The sequence below is a fragment of the Peromyscus maniculatus genome, chromosome 2, assembly GCF_049852395.1.
Source record: "Peromyscus maniculatus bairdii isolate BWxNUB_F1_BW_parent chromosome 2, HU_Pman_BW_mat_3.1, whole genome shotgun sequence".
Classification (NCBI taxonomy): Eukaryota; Metazoa; Chordata; class Mammalia; order Rodentia; family Cricetidae; genus Peromyscus; species Peromyscus maniculatus.
In genome coordinates, this window is record NC_134853.1 from 172,284,789 (window position 1) to 172,310,192 (window position 25,404).

At 55.3% G+C, this 25,404-nt stretch overlaps 1 protein-coding gene across 6 annotated transcripts in view; it reads right to left on the reverse strand.

Moving 5' to 3' along the window:
• Positions 1 to 768: 768 nt before the first annotated feature.
• Positions 769 to 25,404, reverse strand: part of Plch2 (phospholipase C eta 2) — a 78,092-nt gene continuing 53,456 nt past the window's right edge. For 4 of the 6 annotated variants that reach the window (XM_076565806.1, XM_042272267.2, XM_015986028.3 and 1 more), the window contains 20 exons: positions 23,652 to 23,895; positions 23,328 to 23,457; positions 20,124 to 20,294; positions 18,424 to 18,517; positions 18,092 to 18,295; positions 17,770 to 17,890; positions 16,356 to 16,527; positions 15,936 to 16,043; positions 14,431 to 14,589; positions 10,639 to 10,737; positions 10,227 to 10,309; positions 8,994 to 9,091; positions 8,724 to 8,906; positions 8,401 to 8,508; positions 7,647 to 7,771; positions 7,484 to 7,568; positions 7,145 to 7,291; positions 6,835 to 6,914; positions 4,384 to 4,681; positions 769 to 2,592 (listed from right to left, as the gene is read on the reverse strand). In XM_076565806.1, coding sequence (XP_076421921.1) covers positions 1,295 to 2,592; positions 4,384 to 4,681; positions 6,835 to 6,914; positions 7,145 to 7,291; positions 7,484 to 7,568; positions 7,647 to 7,771; positions 8,401 to 8,508; positions 8,724 to 8,906; positions 8,994 to 9,091; positions 10,227 to 10,309; positions 10,639 to 10,737; positions 14,431 to 14,589; positions 15,936 to 16,043; positions 16,356 to 16,527; positions 17,770 to 17,890; positions 18,092 to 18,295; positions 18,424 to 18,517; positions 20,124 to 20,294; positions 23,328 to 23,457; positions 23,652 to 23,895 — 4,007 coding nt within the window. In that variant the 3' untranslated portion in view covers positions 769 to 1,294. The remainder of the gene's footprint in view (positions 2,593 to 4,383; positions 4,682 to 6,834; positions 6,915 to 7,144; positions 7,292 to 7,483; positions 7,569 to 7,646; positions 7,772 to 8,400; positions 8,509 to 8,723; positions 8,907 to 8,993; positions 9,092 to 10,226; positions 10,310 to 10,638; positions 10,738 to 14,430; positions 14,590 to 15,935; positions 16,044 to 16,355; positions 16,528 to 17,769; positions 17,891 to 18,091; positions 18,296 to 18,423; positions 18,518 to 20,123; positions 20,295 to 23,327; positions 23,458 to 23,651; positions 23,896 to 25,404) is intronic. The other 2 variants (XM_042272268.2, XM_015986031.3) reach the window with 1 other exon arrangement.

The following is a 25,404-nucleotide window of genomic DNA, read 5'->3' on the forward strand; positions in this document are numbered from 1 at the left end:
TGTCTAACATATCCTTCCCCTGGGGCCTACCTGTGTCCCCACCTCAGCCTGTGGCCAAATACTTGTCACATCCCACAGCCCCAACCTGCAACCTCCATCCCTTTCTTAGCCAGAGTAGAGAGTGCTCCATGCCCATGGCCTGCTCTTGCCTGCAGCCCTGCCGTGTGCACATGTATACTACCCCACTGTGAGATGCTGGTCACCAAGCTGGCATAGCAGTTCTTCAGGTTGAGCCCTCTCACTGGCCCCAGGCAGGCAACCCCCCCCTCCCGACACACACACACACATATTTCTGCTCAGGCCACAGTGCCCACATGCCCAAGGTACAACAGGTTAAAGAAACAAGAGGTCTTGTTGGACTCAAGACAGACAGGCACCCCCTCCCTGGCCTTGCTGAGCTCGAATAGTTTGATACAAGCCCTGCCTGTGGCAGGAGAACAGTAGCCTCCTCATAGGTATGTCCTTCCCGGTAGGGCTGCATGGAGCTACCTCAGTCAACAGTGGGTTTGAAGGTCCCAGGAGAAGCTATGGCCTCACCCATAGCAGCACGACAGCTTTCCAGGAGATGAATAGGCCTGGAACCATTTGCCCTAAAGCTCCAGGAGCACAGCACCCACAGTGAGGGCCTTTGGCTGGGAGCCTAGGCATGAAGAAGGGGTTACCTAGGCCTACCCTGGAAGACTGTGCTCTGTCCTCTGAGGACAGAGCTGCAGCAGCAGCAGCAGCAGTGAGTAGCCCAGAAGGAAGGGAGCAAGGTGAGCCCACACGGAACAGGCCTGATGCATTTATTGGAGTTGTGTTCCCGAGTTTACACAGTTGCTGGGTGGTTTGTTTAGAACAAGCCAGATGCACAGTGGGGTGGGGGACAGGGACAAACATCCCAGCAGTTGTGGGTGTGTCACAGGCATTCTGGGGTACTAGCACAAAGCAGGTAGCAGAAACACCACACACACCACAGGGCCAGACACCAGGTAGAACAGTGGGAAAGGGCTCAGAATCATTTTAATATTGTGTAAGTTTTGGTTCTAAAAAGTTAAATAGCTCTCTATGTATATATCTTAAAATGTGGAAACTGCCCACTAGGACAGGTGGACAGTGCTGTTCCTTGCTTTCCAGGACCAGAGACACGAGGACAGCTAAGGTTGGGGGGAGGCTACTGGGTGCGCCACAGACAGTGAGTGGGGCACAACAGCTCTGGGGACCCAGTGGCTTCATTTCCTGAGCAAAGGGTGGATTGAGGCCAGCCTCCCTGCAGGCAGTCACAGGGAAGGTTTTGAGTTTGAGTCAGGCAGGGTCAGAGACTGAGCAGCAGCCGGCCATCAGCAGCACCACACACCTGCTCAGGAGCTCCTTTGGTGGGCATTGGCACATCCACACAGCCCTCATGACCTACAGAACAGGCACCCTCAGGAGTGCCCCGCTCCTCCTCTGGGGGACCTCGTCGTGAGTCCAGGCCTCTTAGCCGCTGCTGGCGCTCCTGAGCTTGGCGGGCCCTGCTGGCAATGGCACGCACTCGACTCTGGCTGCGAGAGGAGGATCTCCTTAGGAAGCTGGGGCCCCCCACAGGCCCTTCCCCAACTGGGCCCAAGCTGGTGGGTGACGTGATGTCCCCAGCTTGCTGGAAGCCAGTGAGCCAGCGTAGCTGCTCTGTAAGAGCATCTCGCCGCAAACCTGGCTCCAGCACCTGCTGCACCACACCCCGGCTACAGTTCAGGCTGCTGGCACTGCCCTGAAAGCTAGGGGCAAAGTCATCAGCTGTCAGGTCTCCCAGACTCTTGGACTTGGCAGACACTGGGCAGTCCTGCAGGCCTACCAAGGGGAGGTGATGCCAGGGTGGCCGTGGGTGGAGGCTGGTCAGCCGTGGGGCCAGAGGCCGGGGCTGCAGCTCATCAGGTGCAGGAGTCAGCCCACCAGCATCCCGCAGGTTGGGGTTTGATTTGCTCTTGGTCACGGGAGGCAGGTCAGGATGGGCAGCTGAGGCCAAGCTGGGCCGTGGGGTCAGGCGTCCAAGAGAGACCCCCGGAATGCTCTCTCGGCTGCGGCAGAGGCCCAGGCTGGGCAACGAGAGGTCTATGACAGTGTCACTGGATGACATGCTGGAGGACGAGGACACACTGTCCCGGTGACTGCCAGGCTCCAGCCGCTGCCATAACCTGTCAGTTCCTGTAGCATCTGAGTACACTGCAGGGCTGGGAGAGGGCTCCAAGGGCACCTGGCCCTCACTCTTGGCCCTTCTCACCACTGGCAGGGGGCCCAGGGCCCAGGAGCGGTTCTTGCTGTCTGTCTGTCTGCCAGAGGTCCCCTCACGTGGCCCACTGGGGATCCCACCATTGTGTGGTTTTAGGGGTGGCTCTTCATTTTCCCTACTGCCCCCGGTCCTGAGCTGGAGGGTTCCAAAAGCTCCCAGAGCTGTCCGCTGGGGGCTGGTCACTTTGGCTCCTGGTTCTGCAGGGCACTGGGGCCCTTCCTGAGAAGGACCCGTGGGGACAGCTGCCTGTAGTGGGGGGCCAGGGCCCAGGGCTGGTTCCTCTGCAATGGGTTCCAGACTGCACAGGGGGGAGATGGGCCGCTGCAAGGGGAAGAGGCGGGGATCTGTGGGGAGAGAGGGGTGGGAGACAAAGAGGCAGAGGGATATACAGAGAGGGACAAAACCAGGGAGAAATTAAAGACACAAGTGGAACAGAGAGGGGACGGGGGAGAGAGAGAGAGGGAGAGAGGGAGAGAGGGAGAGAGGGAGAGAGAGAGAGAGAGAGAGAGAGAGAGAGAGAGAGAGAGAGAGAGAGAGAGAGAGAGAATGAATATGAATGAGAATATATGAATCTCTTCAATGAGTGCTTGCTGATTCCTGACCCCTGAGCCAAGGCTAGGGGCCATCCCATCCCAGGATATCCCAGCAGCTAGGTGTCTCCATTTATGCATTGCAGTGTGGCACTCAGAGTACCCCCACCCTGCTAAAGTTGGAGGAGTGGTGCCTGGGCCCCACACAGGCTCCACAGGGCAATAGGCAGGCCAGGCCTGATTCTCCTTGGACTGGGGCAGCATGGGGACACAGGGCTTGGGCCTGTTACCTGGCACTCGCAGGTCTCAATCCCTAACTATGGAAGCAGCATGGGAGCAGGGACAGAAAGGAGAACACAGTCAGTGTGGGGTGGGCTGGCAGAGAGACAGATGGACAATGAGGCTGGGCAGGAGCAGGAGGCGTGCAGTGGAAGCAGGCAGACTCCCTCCCACCCAGGCGAGGGCTCAGGTGACCAGCTCAGTCCAGTTCCCTCATACTCCTGCTGACAAGGTGTAGGCCAGGAACTGTCAGCCAAGATGGTGGGTGATCAGACAGAGGCTAAGCGCCATCTGGTTGATGCAGGTCCCGGGAGCTTCTCTCAGCACTGTGTGCTCTGAGGCCCTGACCTCCCAGTGCTGAGCACCTTCTACCCTGGTCTCTGAGGAAATTCCAAGGGACACCCTTTGGTACCACCACCAACTGACAGCAGACTTTCCTGAAGGGACTGCCAGGCAGAGGGATGCTGGAATCTGGCCCTGGAGGGAGCGAGGGAGGGCTAAGAGCTGGGACCTTTTCAGACCTCGGAAGGTCATCGGGGCAGCCAGCAAGGCACCAGGGAAGCCCTCACTGAGGGCTGGCTGGACATCCTTGGGTTCCTCAGCAAGCAGCCCTCAGAAATGCCATGGTGACTCAAACTCTCCTCTTCCCCATCCCTCCAAAGTGCAGGGCTGTTTGGGCAGAGGGGAGGGGTCTGAGGCGGACAGGCCACAGGTTAAGCTGATGGAGCAAATGAAGCGCAGCCACAAGAAGACAGCGGGCACGGACTGCCTAGGCATGCCAGGTGCGTAGAGCATGGGATGCGGAGGAACGGCAGGCCTTACCCGTGGAGAACATGGGGGAGTGACTCCTGATCTCCTCCAGCTTTTGAACGAACAAGGCGTTCATCTCTCCCTGCAGCGCCCCCTGCTGCCTGTGAGCACCCTCCGGCTGGCAGGGGGCCACCTTGGGGCTGCCTGGGCTGCCTGGGCTGCTGGAGTCCGAGGACACAGAGCCGCTGCCTGGACCCTGCTGCCGAGCCCTAGGACCCTTGGGGGCCTCTCTGCTTCTCCCTGGGGTGACTCGAGGGCTCAGGCTGCAGCGAGGGCCCCCCAGAGAATCTACCCGGGCCCGGGGCTGCTGGCTGATGGCCATGTGGCTGCCCGCAGTCCCCGGGCTGGGTGGCTGCTCCCTTCGCAGGCCCTCAACGTCCATACCGGTGCAGGAGCCCACCACACACTTCATGCATGTGGCGGCCATCCCTGCAGGTCCAGGGCCTTCAGGGACATGTGGGGACCACACCTGTGCCGGGGTTCTCTCTTCCGTTTCTTCTCCCGCCAGTGCCTTACCTCGGGGACTGCTGCTGCCTGACTTCTCTTGAGTAGGGGCCTCCAGAGCTGGGTTGGGGCTAGGGGGTGCCACGTCATCAGCTGCCCCCTCGGAGCCCCCGTCCTGTGTGCCCTGGGCCAGCTCTGGGAAGCCCTTGCGACTTGGCTTCTGGCTCTTGGTTGGGGCACTGGCTGTGCGCCTCAGGAGCCTCTGGCTAACGGAGGGCCGGGGCAGGGGCTGCCCAGCAGCATGACTGTCCAGTGAGCCTGGCTTTGGGCCGCGGAGGAACAGACCTTTTAGACCCAGAGTCTGCTTGACCTGCAAGAAAAGGATCCCACATAGCCGGCGCCTGGCCCCCTGGCCCAGGTATGGCTGCTGTGGAGAACTGGCTCTCCAGAGACTCGGAGCCTGTGGGTGCCATGGACTGCCAGAATAGCAGGTTGGAATGCCACATACAGGGAACAGGGTTTCCTGGCAACTCTAACAGGATGTCACCTTTCAGACTACAAATGTGTGCCTTCCCAAACTTGAGAGGGAGGCTAGAGAACTGTTCCCATGTTACCTCAAGGGCAGACCTCAATCCCTACACCCTGGCCACCCACTTGTTCCAGCCCTGAGGAATGGAGGACTGCGGCCCCAGCTTTGTGGAGAAAGAAAAACTGGGGTCTGTTGTCGCTGTGGGTCACACTCACCCTGACCTGGTGGCAGCAGCCTGGAAGGCCTGCTCTCCCTTGGGCTCTGCCTCCCTTCTGCCTCTCTACTTCCCAGGTACTCCTGCCTCCTAGAGGGCCACCTTTCTAGGAAGCCTTCTTGAACTCCTCCAGGCTGGCTTGCACTCTGGCCCCATGAGTTCCTGAGGCTCTCAGCTGGCTCAGCATTTGACCAGTACCCAGCCATAGCCAACTTCTGCCCAGTCCCATCCTGCATTCCCCTCTGCATAACTGCTGGAGAGGATATGCAGCTACCTCTTAAGAGGGCAGAGGCCACAGGGGTCCTCACATGCCATACACATCCCACCAGCAACACCCACCATTCCCCCAAGATGGGCCGTGCTCGCTCGTGCGTTGGAGCGGCCCAGGGCCTGGCGCCCAGGGGCCTTTCTGCAGAGGCAATAAAATGGTCAGCACTTGAATCAGCTTCCTGATTCAAGATCCCAAATCCAGTGCAATTTGGTCAACATGGTTGGAAAGCCATTTAGAAGGAGATCCAGGATTCGAGCTGGTACACCTGCTGCATAAACCCCCACCCCAACTAAAACCCTGGCATAGACTTAGGAGAGAGCTGGACAGACTGAGGACTGACGGTACAGGCAGACAGAGAGGGAGGACAGGAAAGGAGCTACAAGGCTGTGCAGAGAGAGCTGCCGTTGGGGGATGGGAGGGGAAGGCAGAGGGTGTGTGGGATGAGGACAGGATATTAGGGCAGGCCCTTGACCTTGGCTGAATCCTGGATCTGCCTCGTAAATGCCACTCTCTGGCTGAGGATGGCCCCAGGAACCCCAGAACTGTGTCATGATCCATGTCACATGAGCTGACAAGTCTCCAAAATGCTACCAAAATCACAGATGCTAATGGGCGCGGCCTGGCATGCAGGTGGGGCGGCGGGCTACACCGTCCCGCAGCGCCGGGTACCTTTGAGACTCCTAACAAGGCTGAGCTTCTAAAAGTAGACTTGGGACATAGAGAAGCTCACTGCAAGACCAAAGAGACAGAGTGAAGGCAGGTGAGGTGGCCATAGTGGCCAGAGCAGGGCCTACCCAGCCCTTGGCCCTCAAAGACGGGCAGACACAGGACAGATTGATGGTATCCTAGAACAGGACACCTGCAGTGCCTCTAGGCCCATGGTGCTACAAGAGAGTCGGTGCTGGACCCAGCAGGACCCACGCACTATGTGGTCACAGGCCCTAAAGGGTTGGTTGCACCAAACTGTACCCTAAGGGTGCATCAGACCCCACTTAGAACCCAGACACTGGACTTCCTGTTCTGGCCTGGGGCAGGGCACATGGGGTGGGGGGCCCAGGGACCAGGTAGTGGGCAAATGCAAGTAGGTCCCTTTCAGGAAATAGGAAGCAGAGGGATGGGACTCTCAGGACAAGGAAAGCCCCGGGAGAGGTCACTGTGCTCTGTCCCTGCTGAGAAGCCAAGCAATCAGTGCTCCCAGATGTACAGGGCATAGGAGGCCACGGAGGAAAACTGAGACTGACACAACAGATGGAGGGCAGGGAGGTGGACGCCAGGGAGTTCCATCCCAGGACATGGACATTTGGCACACTTGGATGCCCAAAACCCCCTTGGGACATGGAGGCAGCACTGGTAGGCTCCAGGGTCGGCATCTCCCAATAGCCCACATCAAAGATTGAGGAAGAGGCCCAGAGGAGTGAGTGGCAGGCCCTAGCCCCAGAAGGGGACTGGGCAGGAGCAAGGGGCTGGTACTATCCAGTGGCTGCAGGAGGCCTGGGAGGCAATACTCACCTTACCACTAATGTCACTGACAGCCACATGTACAAAGATAGAGGCTTCTTCCATCCCTTCTAGGTACACGTGACGATAGCCTGAAGCAATAGGGTCACCAGTCATCCAAGTTCCCACCTCTTCTCACCCTTCCAACTCATACTTTCCTCAAAGGTCTTTAGGCCTTGGGTAGGACCAGAGAGCCTCCGACTTATAAGAGGGGGAGGCCGAGTGCCGATTCTGTGCTCTCGGCTAGTTAGGAGCTCCTGGGGAACACCGTGGGGAATGCTGGCAAGTGCTGAGCCACCCCCAGCCTGGGCCTCTTCCCTACCTGGCATCATGCTGCTGAAGGCCAGCGTCCTCTGGCCAATGAAGTCGCGTCCGATGGGGTCATGGTCCCAGACGAGGAAGCGCACAAGTGCAATCTCAGGCATGTGCACAGTGAACACCAGAGTCTCCCCCCACATGGGGTTGAATCCTGGAGACAGTGGGGACAGAATCAGCAGGCCAGAAGCTGGAACCAACGACTGGCACCTAAGGGGCTCCAGAGTGGAGGTACAGGACACTCAGCACCCAGCAGGTGGCCCTGGCCACTTCCTCTGGGGTCTACGGCAGCCTTGGGCACACACTGGCATCTGGTGCCCTCACCCACTTTGACCAGGGCCCTCACCATTGTCGTCCACCACTCGTGTCTGCTCCTTGCTGCAGTCCACAGGGAGCCCGATGACCTCCACCTCCACGAAGGGGTCGATGATCTGGGGACAGTGTGAGGGGTGGCACCAGGGCCTTGGGCCCTCCCACCACCCACCTTGCCCATATGGACTTGCCCCTACCTCCCCACGGTCACCCAGCACTGAGTCCCGTGGCTTGGGCAGCTGCTGGCCACTGATGATCCTCAGGGCCAGCTGCTTCTTGAGCTGCCCGGGCAGGGGGTCCTCAGAGTTGGGGTTGAAGACACCTGAGAGGACACAGGCGTGAGCCAAGTGCACAGCTTACAGCACAACCCTACCTATTGATCTGTGGGGCTCTGGCAGAAAACAGCCCCATGGGACAGTCAGAAAGCTTTGGTCGGGGATGGGATTGCTGCATCATAGTGAGGGCAGGTCACAGGGTAGGTGGGGACTTGCTCAGGCTGCTAATGTCAGGGGTGCACCATGCCGTGAAACACAGCTCAGTGCAACCAAGAGAGGCATAATGAGAAGACAGTATGCATACGGAAGACTCCACAGCACTCTGGGAGAGTACTGTGGATGGCTCCTGGACATGCCCATCAGGGACTGATGCTCAGGGACTGTCCAGCACCTGAGCCTGCATCTCCTAGAGTACACCAGGGCCCCAGACAAGTCCTGCCCCGGAATCTCATGCAGCCTAGAGCTCAGGGCCCAGCAGAGGGGTTCCCTAAATCCCCACCCTCAGGACCCTGGTGTAGTTATGGTCACTGCACCCCCTGAAGGCAGTTATCCCACTCTAACCTCCCAGTGTCCTGGTAGTTCAGTCTCAGCCTGACCCTCCCCTCTGCTCTGTGTACCCACCACCCCAGTATTCAGGGCAGTCTCACAGGAGCCCACCCCAGCATGAGCCCCTCACCCTGGCACATGCACTGGGGTTTGAGCACGTAGCCACAGCCACCGTTGGCACTGAACTTGGCCCTGTTCAGCTGCAGCATCCGCCCCTCTGACTGGTAGTTCAGGGCAACTGGAGGGAAGACAGACACCCATGCAGGTCAGCAATGTTCGCACACTCTTCTGCATGAGTTCTGAGGCTGGAAGTCCAGCATACGTGCTAGCAGTGCAGGGACAGACGGTGTTTCTATTGCACCCTAGGGTCTGAAAGGCCCCACCCTGGTTGCCAAACACCGTCAGAGATGGCCCTCCTCACCATCCCACCCTGTACCACATGCCTGCACGCACCCATCTGGCAGCCAGCATTCCAGAAGGGCTGCGGATTGTAATTGCTGGAGTCAACACGGTAGGAGGAGGGGTATATGCGTGAGAGCTGGTGCTGGTTGAAGCGCAGGTACTGGGCAGGCTTCTGCTGCAGGATCTGGTGGGCCTTGGTCTCACTGAAGGACGACACCTGCCAGCTAGATGCCACTGGGGCACAGACCAGTCAGCCATGAGCACACAGAGCCTGTACCCCACAGCTGACCTGCCTGGCCCCACCCTCCACGTGGCCCTCACCCTCCATTTCCACGTCATGGGTGCCCACAGACTTGGTATATTTCACTAGGTCCGAGAGGGCTCGTGACAGCTTCATGGTCTTCTTTTGCCGGGCAGTCCTACGAGGGTGTGGCAGGGCTACTCAGGACCCCGTGGCTACGTCCCTCCCATCCAGTCCCAGCCAGCCTTTCTGTTCTTCAATTCAGGCTCCAGGGCCTGTACAGGTCCATCTGCTCCCCAAATCACATGTCCCAGGCAACCTGGGACTTGTAAACAATAGTTAAGGTTCATTGCACCCCAGCAGGCAAAGTACCCCACTCTAACCTTCCAGTGTCCTGGTAGCTCAGTCTTCTCTGTTCTATGTACCTACCACCCTAGTATTCAAGGTAGTCTCACAGTAGGAGTCACCCCTGTCAGTGATGAGGCTATGGAAACATGTCTGTATGGGCGGCTATAAAGCCTTCAGGGAATCTGGACCCTTGACAAAGACGCTGGGTGCCCCTGAGCATGTACAAGATCAGGGCTGGGGATGCCTGCCCAGCCAAGGGGTGTTCTGAGGAATATGAGCTTCTGAAGCGTTCTGGGCAGGAGGGAATTAGTCATGGAGAAGAGACAGGCCAGTGACTTAGCAGTGTGGCATGGCAGAGCTGGGAGTGCAGACAAGAAAGGCGGGGAGAGGCTGGTTGTGGCACAGAAAGAGGAAATAGACTTGAACAAGGCCTGGGAAGGAGAAGGGGAGGGGCTGGACAGGAGGGCGTGAGCTCCAAGCTAGACCAGTGGGTGTGAGACCCCAGTGAACTCTCTAAGGTGCTGTGGAAAGCAAGTGGACACAAGCAGACTGGCACTCTTGTGGGTTGTAGGAGGCACAGAGATAGACAGGCATTGCCCCTGGAGGGAATATACAGTTGGGGGCCTTGGAAAGAGGAGGTAGAAACTGAGGTCTGGTGGGTCAGGCAGTGTCTATGCCCAGGAGACTCTGAGGGAACCTTAGGACCCCCTCCCGCCCCCACCCTAGCACCTGAGCACTGCTAGGCTGGCCCTGTGCTGTGCGTCCCTTTCTGCAGCTGCTTGGACAACAGCTTCTCTTTCTCATCGCTTGCTTAAGTGTTCAGAACGACAGTGGGGCATGGAATCCCATACCAGCCCCCCATTTCTGCCCAGCACTCAGGGATAGCTCCCTGGAACTGGGCAAGAACCACACACACACACACACACACACACACACACACACACACACTGGGGCAGGGCACTGACCCTCGGCTCTGGCTTCCTGGGGAGTCCAGGTTCTCATCCCTCTCTTCCACACTGGCCACCTTCTTTATCTTGCTGCCTTTTTTCTGTGCAGGGAGGTAGAATTGTGACTTGAGAAGCCATGGGTCAAGCCAGGACATGAAAAAGGACAGGATGTGCAAGGCAGAGGCTATCTGCCCAGGTTCCTGAGTTCCTACCCAGTTGGGCCCACAGAGGTATCTGCAGGCTTCTGGCCCTGGGGGACTCTCAGACAGCCATGGGATATCTGAATCTCAGACACTGGCCAGCGTGGGTCAGGGGAGAGCAGTAGCCAGAGCTCCTGACCTTGGGACCCTGAACCCAATCACAGCTAGCAAATGGTACAGGGATGGAAGTAGCACCAGATGGGACCTCCTAGCCCAGGACCTCTGTTCACCTTGCGCTTGGAGAAGCTGCTCACGAGGAGACGGCTGTTCCGCCTGCTTGCCCCGGTGTCCTCCCCGGACTCCACATCCTCCTCCACCTTGCTCTGACCCTGAGAGGCAGACAGAAGTTGAACTCAATTTCTGACCAGCCAAGGAGGGCAGGATGGCTTCCTGGGTGACCCCAGAAGGCCCCTCTGGAGGAAGTCGAATTGACCAGGTCTGGGAGCAAGGCACTGATTTGGGAGAGCCAAGCACAGCTACCAGGAAGATGCCTGAAGATGTGTGGTTTTAAACTCAAGTACCAGTTCCAAATTTTTCTTATCATGGATGAAGACTGCATAATAAGTGCAGCTTGCATCTGGAATATTCTTTAGCTGAGTCTGCTTACATAATCCTTTTTTGAAAATCCCTGAAGACCTGACGCCCCAGCCTATTTCTGCACAAATTAGGTGAATAATCCCAGATCCAGCTAAGTGAGGCTGGGAAGTACAGGGTAAAACTACCTACCCACTGGGCGCAGGGTAGGCATACCCTGTGGTCCTCCAGGGTCCTGGCCTTGGGGCCCAGGACCCTATCCTGGAAGCTTGTTCACATCACAACCATTGAGCAACCTGCACACTTGCTTCTCCAAGGCCACCATGGCTGTCGAAACTCACTCCCCACAACCCTTGCACGGGTACCTGGGAACTCAGGAGAGTTCTAGTTGGGGCGCCCCATCTGATTCTGTTCCCTGGCCTAGGTGGAGAATGGTCTCTGTCAGACTCACTAGAGCCATGTACCTGCAGCTGGGAATCCCTGCTAGAGAAAGGTGTCAGTAAGAGACATGCAGGGTGTACCACAGTGTGGAGAACTGTCCATGTACCATGCTGTGTATCCCATACATCCACAGGTCATATCTGCACATAGCTTGGATGTTACTGTACACTCCATGCAAGCCCTGCACACTAGCTCAAGGACACTCCTATACATGCACATGGACACTTCTTCATATACTGTAGACACCTCCACACACCATGGACACCTGAACACATGGGCCCCTCCCTGCACATACCTTGCGCACACTGTGGACTCCTGCACATATTATGGACTCCTGTATATATCATGCACATATGTACACACCTCTGCATATACCATGGACACTTATTCACACTGTAAAGAGCCTACTTTGGTCCCTGACCACAGAGAACTCTTAGTTCTCTGCCACTGTCTCAGAGAAGAGCTGGTGTTTTCCCATGATCTCTTCTGCCTAAGCTACTCTGCCCGACATCATCAAGCATGCCCTGTTGCTGATCTTATTGATGTGACGATAGTCTGAAGCTCCTGCCTTTACATTGAATTCCTACTCTTACCCTCTTGGAGTGTCAGGACCAGAAGTGGCTGCCCTTCCTGATACCCAGAGTAGCCCTGTGGCCATGTTGGCCAGGCCCTTCCAGTCTACAGACTTCCAAAGTCCAGAGCCAGAGGCAGATTCCCAGTATCTGAGGTGCCAGGTATATCTGTGTCCTGCACATCCTTTCATTAGCCTATGAGCCCCCAAAATGATAGTCCGTTTGGCTCTGAAATTGGGAACGTGTGGTGGGAGAAGACCTAGAAGCTGCCACTCATGTGTTGAGTACCTCATGAGGCTGACGTGTTTCTAAGTTCTCTAAGTAATATTCAAACTGTTGCCATCACCATGCCTTGAATGACTAAAATATGCACACAAATTAGGAGAAGTATACACTGACCATACATGTGTGTGCTCACCAGCCACAGTTCACATGACAAGGTTAAAATCCATCATCAGCCCAGAAGTACCATGCACATGTAGCTTGACCCAGCCACCCTCAGGGGCTGTGAACATCTGATCATGGGGTAAGTTTGGGGCAAAGTAGTATAGGCAGCACTGGGGGGTCCTCTCCACAAATAAGGCCAGCAGTTAAGCCTCCATCCTCAGCAGAAAAGATCCTTTTCTGGGGCCAACCTGTGGGACAGGGCCCCAGTGGCGCTGTTCTGTTCTGCGACCTCTGGAGCTATGTTTAACTGCTAGTCGGGGTTTCTTCTGTCTCCCTTTGTATTCGCAGGCTACTCTCAAATCCTCCTGCTGTCTCACAAGAGCCCCTGAGCTGGCCCTCATGTCCTCAGGGTTCATATGCAGAGAGAATGACACCTAGCCCGAGGGGAGAAAAGGCAAGAGTGACTCATGGTAGGAGCACAGATACTCATCCCTCATCTGGACTACATGCCAAGAAGCTCCCTAGCTGGTCTGTGCCCTTTGCTTCAGTTCTTCAGCCCCTAGCTCTGCAAACTTCATGATGTGTCCCCTTTCTGTTTGTCTCCTACACTGTGTGTCACAGACCGCCTAGAGATACTGTCAGGCTGGGGGTCCAAGCTTCTCCTCCAACCTGGGTATCTCAATAAAGGATATCCTCCCCCTCTTCCTCCTCTTCCTCTCTTCCTCCAAGAAGCTTTCTCTGAGCACAGTTATTCACACATGAGATAGCAGGGCCCAAGCTGTGCTACTGCCCCCGCCCCTGTGTCCTTTTGTCGGCCAAGAAAAGCAGAGATCCTGTTAACCCTCACCAGGATTGGACCAGTTACAGGGCCACACCTCCATTCAGCCTCTGCTAACAGAGGCTGGGCAAAGCATCAGGTAGGCTACATTCTCTTGCCCAAATGTCTGGGAGCTAAAAATAAAAAGAAGGCTGTGTGCATAGGACCTGTGTGAGCCACCTGCACAGAGCTATCATATCAGCTACGCTGAGCCCTCCAGTGTTGGGGGTGGAAATAAACACACCTCTAAAAATACAGCAGGAGAGGACCCTGTTCATCTGGGAGAGGCCCCCTTCTAGCCCTCCCAAGAGCCCTGGAAACAGCAAAAAGTGAGCCAGTGCCACAGGAAGGGCAGGGCAGGGGAGGGAAGGCTCCCAGGCAATGGGAGCTGCTCTAGCCATCTCACTCTGCAGATGCCCTGCTCAGCTGTGAGGCCAGCTGCCCAACCCGCCAGCTGCTGTACGGATCTTTCACTCAGGCCACTTACCTAGTGTACCTGTCCTTCAAGCCTGGCTTGCTGCTCCCCACCAGAGGCGCAGACTGACTGCGCAGTCTGACCCAGCCTGTCTGGCAGCTGCCTCCACCCCATCACACCTGCCAGGACAGTCTCTGAGGGCCATTCTCTCTGTATTCCCCACATATCTGTGAGCTGCTTCAGGTAGTGGCAAACTCCTAGGACTGGCTGGGCCCTGAGATCCTGATGTCCACCCTCCATCACCCATGAAACCCTCACCAAGGTAGGCAATGCTCAAAGCCCCTCCAAGAGAAGCCATAGGTCCCCAAGGCACTATTTGCCCACCTACAAATACTGTGCTAGTATACATGAGTGTGCACAGGAGTGTATGCAGGTATGCGAATATGTGTGAGTATTGTACAGACATGTGCAGATGAGTGTGTATGTACAGATATGTGTGTGCAGGTATGTGCACATGTATGAGTGTTGTATGGTATGAGCACTCAAGCATGATATGTACATGTATGCATGCAGGCATGTGTGCAGAGGTGTATGTGTATATGGGTATGCATGCAGGTATGTATGTGCATGTGCAAGCATTGTGCATATATGTGTTTAGATGCAGGTGTATACATGTACTGGCATGAGCACAGGTGCAAGTGTACTCACAGGTATATATATGGATAGCTTTTATAGATGTATCTCTGCATACTAGTGCCTATATGTGTACATACATCTACTACCACATATTCTTGGGCCCTCACCCAGCCCACAGACTAGCTGTTGGAGAAGTATGTGTCAGCAACACAGATCTCACCTTCTTGGCCTCTGCTTTATGCCCAAGCTTTCCAGATGGGGACAGTGTGGAGACGGTGAAGTCATTGGGGTCTTCACAGTCACGGATCTTTGACTCCTTGATTAGAGAATCCAGCTTCTTCTTAGCAATATTTTCCACACGCTTCCGATTGGTGGAGGCCTGCCACAGCCAGAAGTCAGCCCATTGGTATCTGTCCCCATCCCAGTGAGCAGCAGAGAGGCAGCCATCATAGTCCCTGTACATACCCTGTGATTCTCAGTGCAGAGGCCGCTATGGACAGCACTAAAGCCCAGACACATGATCCCTAGAGTAGCGTGGTTCTACCTGGGGGGCCCCCCGGGAGGAAGATGGGACATTCTGAAGATAACATAGGGTCTGAGACCCACATGCTGGCCACCATACATGTCTGCATGTCGAGCAGACCGCAGAGACAGGGCAGACTTTGGAGAAACCTCTAACCCTGGCTGGGTGGCCTCTCTGACAAGATAAGCCCAGTGAGACACGGATGTACTTGGAGTGCTCGAGGGAGAACTTCAATCTGGGACATCAGGACTCCCAGGGTGCTCAGGATGGGATGTATCACAGTCATAAGTTCTGTCACCATCCTGGGCCAACCAGAGACATGTGCAGGCACACCCAAAATAGGAAGAATCTGCTGTCTCAGGGCTTTCTAAAACAATTAGCCAGCTCTGGCCCAGAGGCCTCTTGCACAATTATTTTCCCATCTGATGACTCCTCAGGGGAAAATAAAGTCTTCACTGCCTCACAGCAACTTAGAGCAGTGGATGAGCAGTGCCCAGAAGAGAGATGTCAATTACAGCTGCCTCCACTCAGCTCCTCCAGCCTCCAACTCCACTAGCAGAGGCTCTTACAGACTGCTCAGGCTCCCTCCACAGCCCCCAGCCCTGGTCCAGACCAGCTGCAGTAAAGATACAAGAGGCTCTGTGGAGATGACCACCAGAGGAACCTGCCAGACAGGAGATCTCAGCACTGGAGCTGGCCTTGGAGTTGGTACTGGTGCTGGGCATGGGGTGGTTAGGCATGACTACCCGGAGTCCAGCTTGGACTGACCAGTCAGCTGAGGTGCTCTGAGTTAAGGCACACAGAATCCGAAGGGCACCCCTATTCCTGCTCAGTGCTGCCTCCACTCACTGGAGGGCCAAGAGGACTAGGTCAGCATCATAGACAAAATCCAAGAGTCAGTTCTAGCAATGGAAACCAAAATGAGACAACAGTAGACGTGTGGCTGGCCTGCTGGTTAGACATGAGGTTCGTGTCTCTTATACAGAGGGCCAAGCAGGCAGAAGAACAGCATAGACCCCAGCACAGCACAACCTCAGAAGCCAGACAGCTTTGCACACCACACCAGCATTTAACCTTATGTCCATCCTTCCCAGATGTCACTCTTCCTAACTCATCCTGGCAACCAGGACAAGAGGCTACTCTTGGGGACCACAGGCTTCCCACCCTCAGGACCTCCATCAGAGCCTCTGGCTCCCACTTACATCCCCATTGAGAAGCTTGCAGTCATCATCAATCTCGTCGGCGCTGTCCTCATCAGATACCTCACCTTCTTCTGCATCCTCGCTGATATTGGCAGGAAGCTTCTTCCCCTGGGGGACAAGGTAGGTAATGGGAGACGCTCTGAAGGGAGTACAGGAATCCAGCGCTGGTACCCACCAGAGGCAGCTGCAATAGGGAGGGGCTTTTCCAAGCCCCTTCTTGGAGCCTCAGGACATAAAGTGGGTTGTAGTTGTGCAACCAGAGCGGCTGCTGTTGTAGCAGCAACATACAAGAGAGGTGGCTCAAGATGGTATGGTCACCCCAAGGGTGAGTGCCCACCCCCAAATCTGTCTATAGATGCTGTCATCCTCCGGCTTGGCCCCAGGCCAGGGCCATCACAGTGATGGTCCCAGAAAAGTCACCTTCACCAGGATCTTGCCCTTGAGCATCTGTGGAGAAGGAAGCATGGTGGCATCCTCGCTGCTCACTGAGGATAGGTCCAACTTGTCCCCAAGGATGTCAGTCAGATACTGGGCCATCTTCTTTTGCTGAACCACACTACAGTGGTTCTCAATGGACAGGATCACTGGGTACCTGTGGCACCAATCAAGAGGGGTGGGACGAGGCCCCATATCTGTAGGTATGCAGGCCACCTACACCTTTGATGATGACATAAGTAGTTAAGTAATTAGGTAAAAGATCTGCCATCTGCTCTAAGAGGTGACCCACCAATAACTCTGAAGAGTAAATAAATGGGTAGGAAAGAAACTGAGAAATTTTAGGGACAAGTAAAGAAAGCATGAGAAAAAAACAAAGGAAATCAAAAACTCCAGGAAAGTAAAAAGATGGTGTCTGAAAAAGTCGTGGTTTGAATATGGCATGTATGAGATAATATAGAATAATGAATAAACATAATCTCATTGAGCTAGACAGTGGAGGCCCTGGAGTCCTGACAGTGGCCTAAGCCTGGCATGCACGCACCATCAGGCAGGACAGTTGCTACCTGCTCAGTGCAGAATGAAGAGTATGGGGTGGAGCTTTTTAAATGCTTCTGCTTTGTTTGTCTTTTAACTATATGTATATACATCTGACTTTGATTTTTACCAAAGGGCAATCATGATCTGTTTAGAAACGTAACTGTCCAGAACAAGAAATAGGCAGTCATGTGATATGAAAAGGGCAGAGAGCAGGGTGGAAGTATTTTTCTCCCCATTTCTCAGACAAGACAGGCCCTTGAGGGGAACACTGTACCTGGAAAGATGATGCTGGCTCACAGAAACAGCTCCTCAGCTGCAATCCCGAGAGCCTTACTGACACCCCCCCCCACCCCGCCCCGCAGCTGTTTCCGAAATCCACCTGGCTCCCTGTTTCACCAGCCCCTTCTCTGCTCCAGAGTCTTGTTTAGCCAAGGTAATGTCTTCTATTTCCAGAAACCAAAATGGATTTTTCTCAGCAGCATCTATGGCCACAGCTGAGTGACAGCAAATTGAGTCTGGACACAGAGTGGCTTCCTGGGGGTAATTAGTGCTCCGGCCGTCACTTCCATGGGTGGCTGAGACCAGAGATTGCCACTAAGTGTCTGTGGATAGGCTACAGGCACAACGATCATCCTGCAGTCCATTCTTACACACACCGTAACTTTTCCTCCCGCCCCTGCCAAGGCTCAGTTCCCTCCCCCACCACTCCCCTCAAAGAATGATCTCTAAACAAACCCTGCCAGTTGGATATTATAGTCATTGTCCACTGGGAAACACAGGGAAGGAGAGAAACCCAAACCCTGGATGCCCTTCCCCTGCCTGCCACAGGAGCCAGCCCCCAGGAGACCAGGCCACTCACTCGTTCTTGATGAAGGCATATTTGTTGATGGTTTCGATGACATCTTTGAAAAGAATCTTGGAGGTCAGAGTGTAGCCATGGTGCACAATAGGCTCCCCATCAGGCCCATCCCAGCAGTCCACTGTGGGCAAGCAGACCCTGGTTAGCCCAAGAGGCTTAGCCGTGTAAGCCTAGGGAGGCTGAGTCCCTGGACTCCAACCACAGGGGGACCCTGCCAGAGGCCCCCATGGTTCCTCAAGCCCAGCCCATTTCCTGAAGGAGGTGCCATCTGCAGCCAAGACTGGTCCTCTGTGCTGGAGGGGCAGAGTCCAGGAGTGCTTACCCTCCACACAGCGGCAGCCGGCCTGCAGGACCCAGGCATACATATCTACCCGAGACTGGGACATGAGCTGGTCACCCACGAGGTAGGTGTTGTGGGATGAGGTGATGAAGTAGTGGCTCAATGGCCGTGTCATGTCTTGGTGCACGCCGTGGTGCTCAGGGTTGAAGATGTCACCAGCGGGGCTCCTCGTGTAGTTGGTAAAGCCTGCAATACGGCATGAGTGTGGCCCAGTGCAGGCCAGCGCGGCAGAGTCCCTTGTCCAGGCATGCAGCTGTCCCGTTAGTTTCCCACCACCCCCCAGAACAGCTGAACTGAGCAGAGTACCCACTCACCATCAATGCCCAGCACCCCCTTGCTCTTATTTTCCGGGCAAGGCTCAAATTGCTCGATGATATTCTGACAGCTCTCGAGTGTCACACCGTTCATCTAGGCCAGAGCAGAGGCACAAGCCCGGGGTAGTTTATTCACAGGATGGGCTACCTTCAGGCAGCTTCCCCTTCCTCCCACCACCACCACCATTTCCTGCCCTTGTCTCTGATCACCACATGGAGGCTGACCACAGCGAGGGTGGCTGGAGGGCCGGAGGCACTGACCACCTCCTGTGCCACATTGCCTGGAACTCAGCAGCCAGCCGACTATGAGTCACATGGATTGTGGGTTACTTTCTCTGATTGAGGGGGAAAATAGGCTGCCATAAGGAGGTATCCAGCCATGACATTAAGGCAAGGAAGCCTGAAGGCCGGGGCCACCCCAAGGGTAGTGTAGCATAATGGTGAATCTTAACTGTCAAAGAAGTCCCCGAGAGACTTCTTGTCTAGACAAGGTTGGCCTGTGGGCACAGCTGTAGGGGACTGTCTTGATCATGTTAATTGACATGGGCAGACCCATCTTAGTTGTGGATGAGACCATTCCCTGGGAAAGGAATCCTGGACTGTGTAAGATGGAGGACACAAGCTCAGCTCTAACATACATGCACTCGTTGCTCTCTGCTCTTCACTGCGGATGCAGTGACCCCATTTGCTCAAGCTGCTGACTCTCTGACTTCCCTGCCACAGTGGACTGTAACTTAGAATTGTGAGCCAAATAAACCCCCTCTCCCTTAAGTTACCTTTGTCAGGGTACTTTATCACAGCTACAGAAAAGAAACCAAGACACTTGGGGTTTGGGCAACCTTGTGGAGGAAGCAGGCCTAGCAATAACCCCGTAGGCTGTGGTGGTGGGGAGGGGGTAGTCCTGGGCAGAGCTAGGAACCGAACCTCAAATCCCAAGCCCACAGCTGCTATTCAGCTACCTAGTCCCGCCCTCCTGCTATGGTGGTACATGGCCAATCACTGTGAGGGGGACTCTGAGCAGGCAACTGGGCAAAACTGAGGGCCTTGAGCAAGTCCCAGCCAGTAACTAGGCTTCCAAGGCATGACCTCCTCCTGGGAAAACAACCAGGAAGACCCTGGCAGGTAGGCCCAAGAGGCTGTCCTCAAGTGCCCCCAGGGGGAGGGACATGCCATCCTACTTCCCATGGGAGTGCCCTCTCCACAGGGCTTGGCCACCCATCTCCCTACCATCAGAGTGGGCAGTGCCTTACCCATGCCCAGACCTGTTCTAGGGTGGGAGGGGGTGGGCTCTGAGACCGTAGTGGTGAATGGTCTAGGCAGCAGGGCAGAGCCTATTAGTGGACTGACTTCCTGGGGTCAAGAGTTTGCTGAATGGACAGGTAACTGCAGGAGGCCACATCTGGAGTCAGGCAGGACGTGGGGCTAGACAAGCATGGAGAAGGGTGGTTCACAAAGGCCAGGCCATGGAATCCCAGCTCATGAAATGCTGGTGTGACCCTCTGGAGGCTTTGGGTGGCGACCCAATGCCAGAATGGAGCTGACCAGAGCCCCCTCTATCTGTGAGGAAACTGTAAGCTTCCTCACTTACCTGGCAGCATCAAGGTCCTACTCTGCTATGAAGCTCTGAACACATAATAGCAGAAACTAAGGCTGAAGTTGAGGCCACACCCACCGGCCCTGCAGCTCCAGTGAGACCTCACCTTCTGCTCCACTTCCAGAAAGCGCTGCAGGTCAGAGGCATCCAAATGGTCCTTATGGTTGCTGTAGGTCAGCATGAGCAGATAGAGGTCTCGGCGGGTGGACATCATCTTGTAGAAGGCGCAGAATTCCTCAAAACCTAGTGTTCCCTGATGGTCATCTGTGTCTGCCTCCTGTAACACCCAGCCTCAGGTCACCACCCAAGCTACGCCTTCCCACTGCCTCTGCCACGCCCCACGGCACCCCTCCAATGGCTCCTTTTCTCTCCTCCCATCAGAAAAACATGGTGGCCCTTGAAAGCACAGATGGGATCCACCCCTCCCTTACGCCATGCCTTGCAAGGCCAACCTGTAACCAAACCCCATCATCACCCACGCCATAGACACCAACACCCTGCCTTGTGAGCTGAAGCCTCCCACTGGAGCTCTTTCCACCCTGGGCTCTGAGCCTACACCTGCAGCTACAGTTGGCCACCCGCCCTCTGACAAGAAACACTCAGGGCCCTGGAGGGCCCAGCAGTGTCCTGGCTCAGGTGTCAATAGTGGAGAGAAGTGTTCTTGGTCACTGTCTTCCTTTTGCAGAAAACAAAGGGTTCACAAGATACCCCCAGGACCCATTCCACAGGGTGCCCAAGGAAGCATGACCTCTTCCCAACCTTTACAGACACATCTGCCATTCCCTAGGATGCTAAAGTTTGAGGCAGTGCATACCCCAGGCCCAGGCCACGGGAAGATTCAGAAACTAAGGACACCAGGGATTGAAGTGGGCTTAACAGTGGCCCCAAGGGTCTCAGGAGTGACCCAGGAAGAAGTTGCTTGAGTTGTAAAGACTGGGCTTTAGTTCTGCAAGGACCTGCTGGGTGGGGTGGGTGAGCCCACACTTTCTTGGAAGTGCCTGTGTTGTCACTTAGTGTAGTTTATCCCAAGGGACCACTGCTCACTGTTGAGTGACAGTGCTCAGTACTTGGATACAAGACTGGGGTGGCCCAAATGGCTCAGAACCACGATAGAGCTGCCAAGGACCTAGGCCACAGCTTACCCAAGGCTCAGTTCTCATCCTCCACTGACCATGGGCCCTAAAGTTAGGTTTTATCCTGTCTTGCTCTCCCAGACCCAGGCATACAGATGCCAGTCAGCAGCTGTCCACAGACATTGGCTGACTCCTCAGGCCTCTACAGAAGTTCTAGATATGTCCTCTGTGGCATGTCACCAAATCTGTCACACCAAAGTTGTAGGGCCTCATGGAGGCTCTGTGCACTCATATTAACCCACTGGCTTCTTCTCCCCTGGCCATCCATGGACAAAAGAGGGTCCCTAGGAAAGACAGGAGGAACCGGAATGGGCATCTGACTGTTTAACCCAAGTGGAGCCCTGGCAGCATGGGAAAAGAAGCTACCAAAAGCCTCTGGCCAAGCCCTCTGCTGAGCTGAGCCCTGGTTAGCCCAAGGGTAATCTTGGGCCGTTAAACCTTAGGACCAGTGTGCTGATCCACATTCCAATCTTATCTTAGATTTAATGATGTCAAAGCCACTGTATCCACTTCACAGGTCTCTGCTCCAATTAAACAGTTCCAGACCACCATAATACTGATTATCAGAGTGACCTGAGCATTGTAGAAGGCAGCATTTCCATCCTGGGGCTCAAAGTGCTTATGGAGACTACCATAATTGGCCTAATGGGACCCTGCGTGGGCAAGAAGATCAGGCTTTCAGGGTTTGGAATCTCTGTGGCTGGCTGACTGCCACAAATAAAGACCAATGGGTCTGGACTGTGTGAGCTCAGGTGCAAGGCCCATGTCTCCAGGACAACAACCCCACAACTTCCTTTCCACACCTAACCCTGGAACTCTATCCCACCTACACACCCCAGCTGTTAGCCTCTCAGCTCATGGTCTTTTGTCTCTGTCCAGAGCTTCCTATAGGCAATATGAAGGAGGTAGGCCTGAGATCACCCAGAGGGACCCCAGGAACTAATTAGTACCCAGAGGCCTGACCTCTCACAATAGGCTGGAAAGCACAAATTCCTGAGTTCTACCACACGGAGTAGCTCCAACCAAGGCCTGGAGCTTAAAGCCTCCAACCATATACAACCTACCAAGGGTGTTTTCCCTCTTCTTTCCTCTCAGGCTGCTCTGAGCCCTGAGTCCTGTTCCACCTGCTGTCTGGTCCTTAGTGCATCCTCACCCTGAGGAAAGCATGCTGAGCCCAGAGCTATCCTGGAAGGGTTAAGGACAGCCCAGTGCAGGCAGTAGGGAATGGAAAGTGCTCACATCAGATGCAAGCCGTCTGTTAGGCCCCGCTGCTCAGCTGACTGACCCCACAGGGGCCTTCAGGAGGGCAGTGGACACCCCCTGGTCCTCAGTGGGCAGTCTGAGAGTGTCCTGCTCACTGCCTGTCATTCACACAGAGACCCAGCCTGTAGCTGTCATTGCTGCAGCTGAGCATGACTGCCTGTCTAGCATGAGTGCACATGCAGGAAGCTTTGAGGGCCAGACACGGCAGAGCTGTCAGGCCAAGAGCGTGTGTGTGTGTGTGTGTGTGTGTGTGTGTGTGTGTGTGTGTGTGTGTGTGTGTGTGTGTGTGTATGTGTGTGTGTGTGTGCGCGTGTGTGTGTTAGGGACAGGTCCGGCATCCATGCTCACAGAAACCCCTTTCCAGGCTGCAGCAAGAAAACAAGGCCAAAGATCTGGGTTTGCTGGCTCAGCCCATTCCTGCCCCAAACCAGGACCTGCTAACGTAAGAGTTTCTCTCCCATGGAGGTTCCCAAAAGACAGAACTAATTACAGACAATAAAGGCTGTGCTTGGCTGAAGGATGCATTTTCATAACTCCTAACACCAGGGTGGTTGGGGGTCAAGGCAGAGTAGGGTGGTACTGAGAGCTGGGCTTGCCAGTCCAGCTCTTTGCTGGACCATGTATGTCTCTGAGGCTGGGGATCTTAAGAGGCCAACAAATGGGGTGTGGCTGCACTTGAGTGCCTAATCTAAGTGCACTACCTAGATATAGCCTATGCCCCACAATCAGCAGAGCAGCACCAGGCACAGATGCCAGGAGGTGACACCTGAAGTCCCTGACTACCTACCCTGTGAGGCATCCATTGCTCTGTAGGGACTTCCCACAGCTCAGGCCTGGCTAGGCACTCCCAGCTTCCCATCTAGCCCCAGAAGGTGTTCCCCCAGTGGCCTCAAGCCGTCACACTCAGCACTCACCCTGAACATCTGTTTCACCCTCTGCCGGGGCAGATTCACGTTGAGTTTATGTAGCAGCTGCATAACCTCACCGATGCTCAGGCTGCCATCTCCATTCTTGTCAGCCTCATCAAACGTCTGCTTCAGCCACTTTGGGGCTGAGTTAGGGGCCAACACAGTCCATGGGCCTGGCCTCACTTGTTCTGCCCTCCAGCTTAGGCAGCAAGGAGCAGGAGTCCCCAGCCCAAGCACCCCTCCTCATCTGCCCTTCTTTGGGAAACCCTACCCAGGTGGACAATGGAGTCTGCTCCTGGAATCTGTCCCCACCCCGGTGCCCAAGGATATTGGTCCCTGGTGCGCTGCCGACGGGCTAGGCTGTCCTCATCACTGATGCCAGCCATGAGGTAGCGAAGGCCGGTGACCCAGGTACGTGCCTCTTCACCACTAGGTGAGACCAAGTCCAGTGACTCACGGTGACTGCCATGGTAGATGCTGAAGCAGCAGTTGGGGTCGAAACTGCTGTCAGGGTAGCGCTGGAAGATTTCAGACTGCCGTCCCTCACTCACCTCCTGGATGGAGTCAATGGAGACTGCAGGCAAGTGGGAGGACACAAGGTCACCAGTGACCCTTTAGGCTCCGAGCACCATGAGCTCAGCAGATTGCATCTTTGCTCTCAGCAACTGACACCCTAATTCAACACCTCCTCACTAAGCCCATCCTCAGAGAGGCCCCTCTGGTCCTCTGCCCTTCAAGAAGTAAAAGTACAATATGCTTGGTTGACACCCCCCCATCCTGTTCTGCTGACCATCGTTCCCTCCTCTCCCCTTTAGTGAGAACACACACACACACACACACACACACACACACACACACACACACGCGCGCGCACGCACGCACGCACGCACGCACCCACACACGTGCATGCATGCATACTGGAGAAAATAAGAGAGGAGCTATTTGTCCTCACCTGGCAGTCCAGGCACCTGACTATTCTAGGACTGAGTTTTTTGGAGGTGCACAGTGGGACATCAAGAACAACTCACTCCACCCATCAAACTCTCGCTAGCTCGTCTCTCCATTCTGAAAAGTTTTTGCACCAGGCATGGCCAGATCCTGCAGCTGCTTCAGTAACTAGCCCAGCATTGCAGGTAGAAGCCAGGTGTAGCAGCCACCTGCAGCTCGCAGGTGTGCTAAGTTGCAGGTATGTCAGCATGCCCCATTTAGGTTCCACAAGGTCTCTTTTGGCTGGCCTCAGTATCCCAGCTCCATGGAACCTCTGCTCAGTTCAATCTCTGCGGTAGATGAGCTCAGGTGATGCTTTTATAATTTGTCCCTAGGACTTGGGTAGGACCCCCGACAGATATGCAGCCCACAGGTGGCCAGTGTCCCCTTCTGGTCACCAGCTATCCCCTATTCTGCCTCTGTCCTTTCTCAAGTTCCCTGGCATGAGTGGCTCCAGCCTGGCCCAGGGACCGGCACACCACCCTATTCCTCTGCATTGCATCCCGAGCATCCACTGAACCTCCAGGAGTGGGTAAGATTGAAGGTCCCTGAACCAGTCCTGTTCCTCAGTCTATTCTTCCCGTTACTTCCAGGGGAGCAGGGCTGGGGGACAGCTCCCTGGCCCATCAATGCTCAGCTACTAAGAAATGGACCTTTTGCTCCTTGTCAGGGTTTCCCCTGAATGATCAAATTCCAGGAAAACTTCTGGGCTTGGTGCTGCTAGCCAGGCACCAGGGTCCCTCTGCCTGTGCAGCCTTGAGGCAGCCCTACTGCCCAGCGCAGGGCCCGACTACACTGGCTTCTAGGGCCAGCAGAAGCCACCCAATCCAGAATGACTTCACCGTGGGACTCTTTTCCACAGGGGCCCTCTGGGGCCCTGGCAGAGTGACTATCTCCTGCGACTCCATGGTAGCATCCTTGGTAAAGGCTGAGCTGAATCCTTCCCTGGCATACCTGGGTGCTGCTGTTGGTAAAGCCAGAGGGATCTTAGAAATTCACTTCCCACAGCCTTGAGACTCCGGTGTCTTTCCCTGATCCTAGGCCTCCCAACTCATCCTCTGTGTGCTCCAATTCTGACTCCCTGCTCCATGAGAGC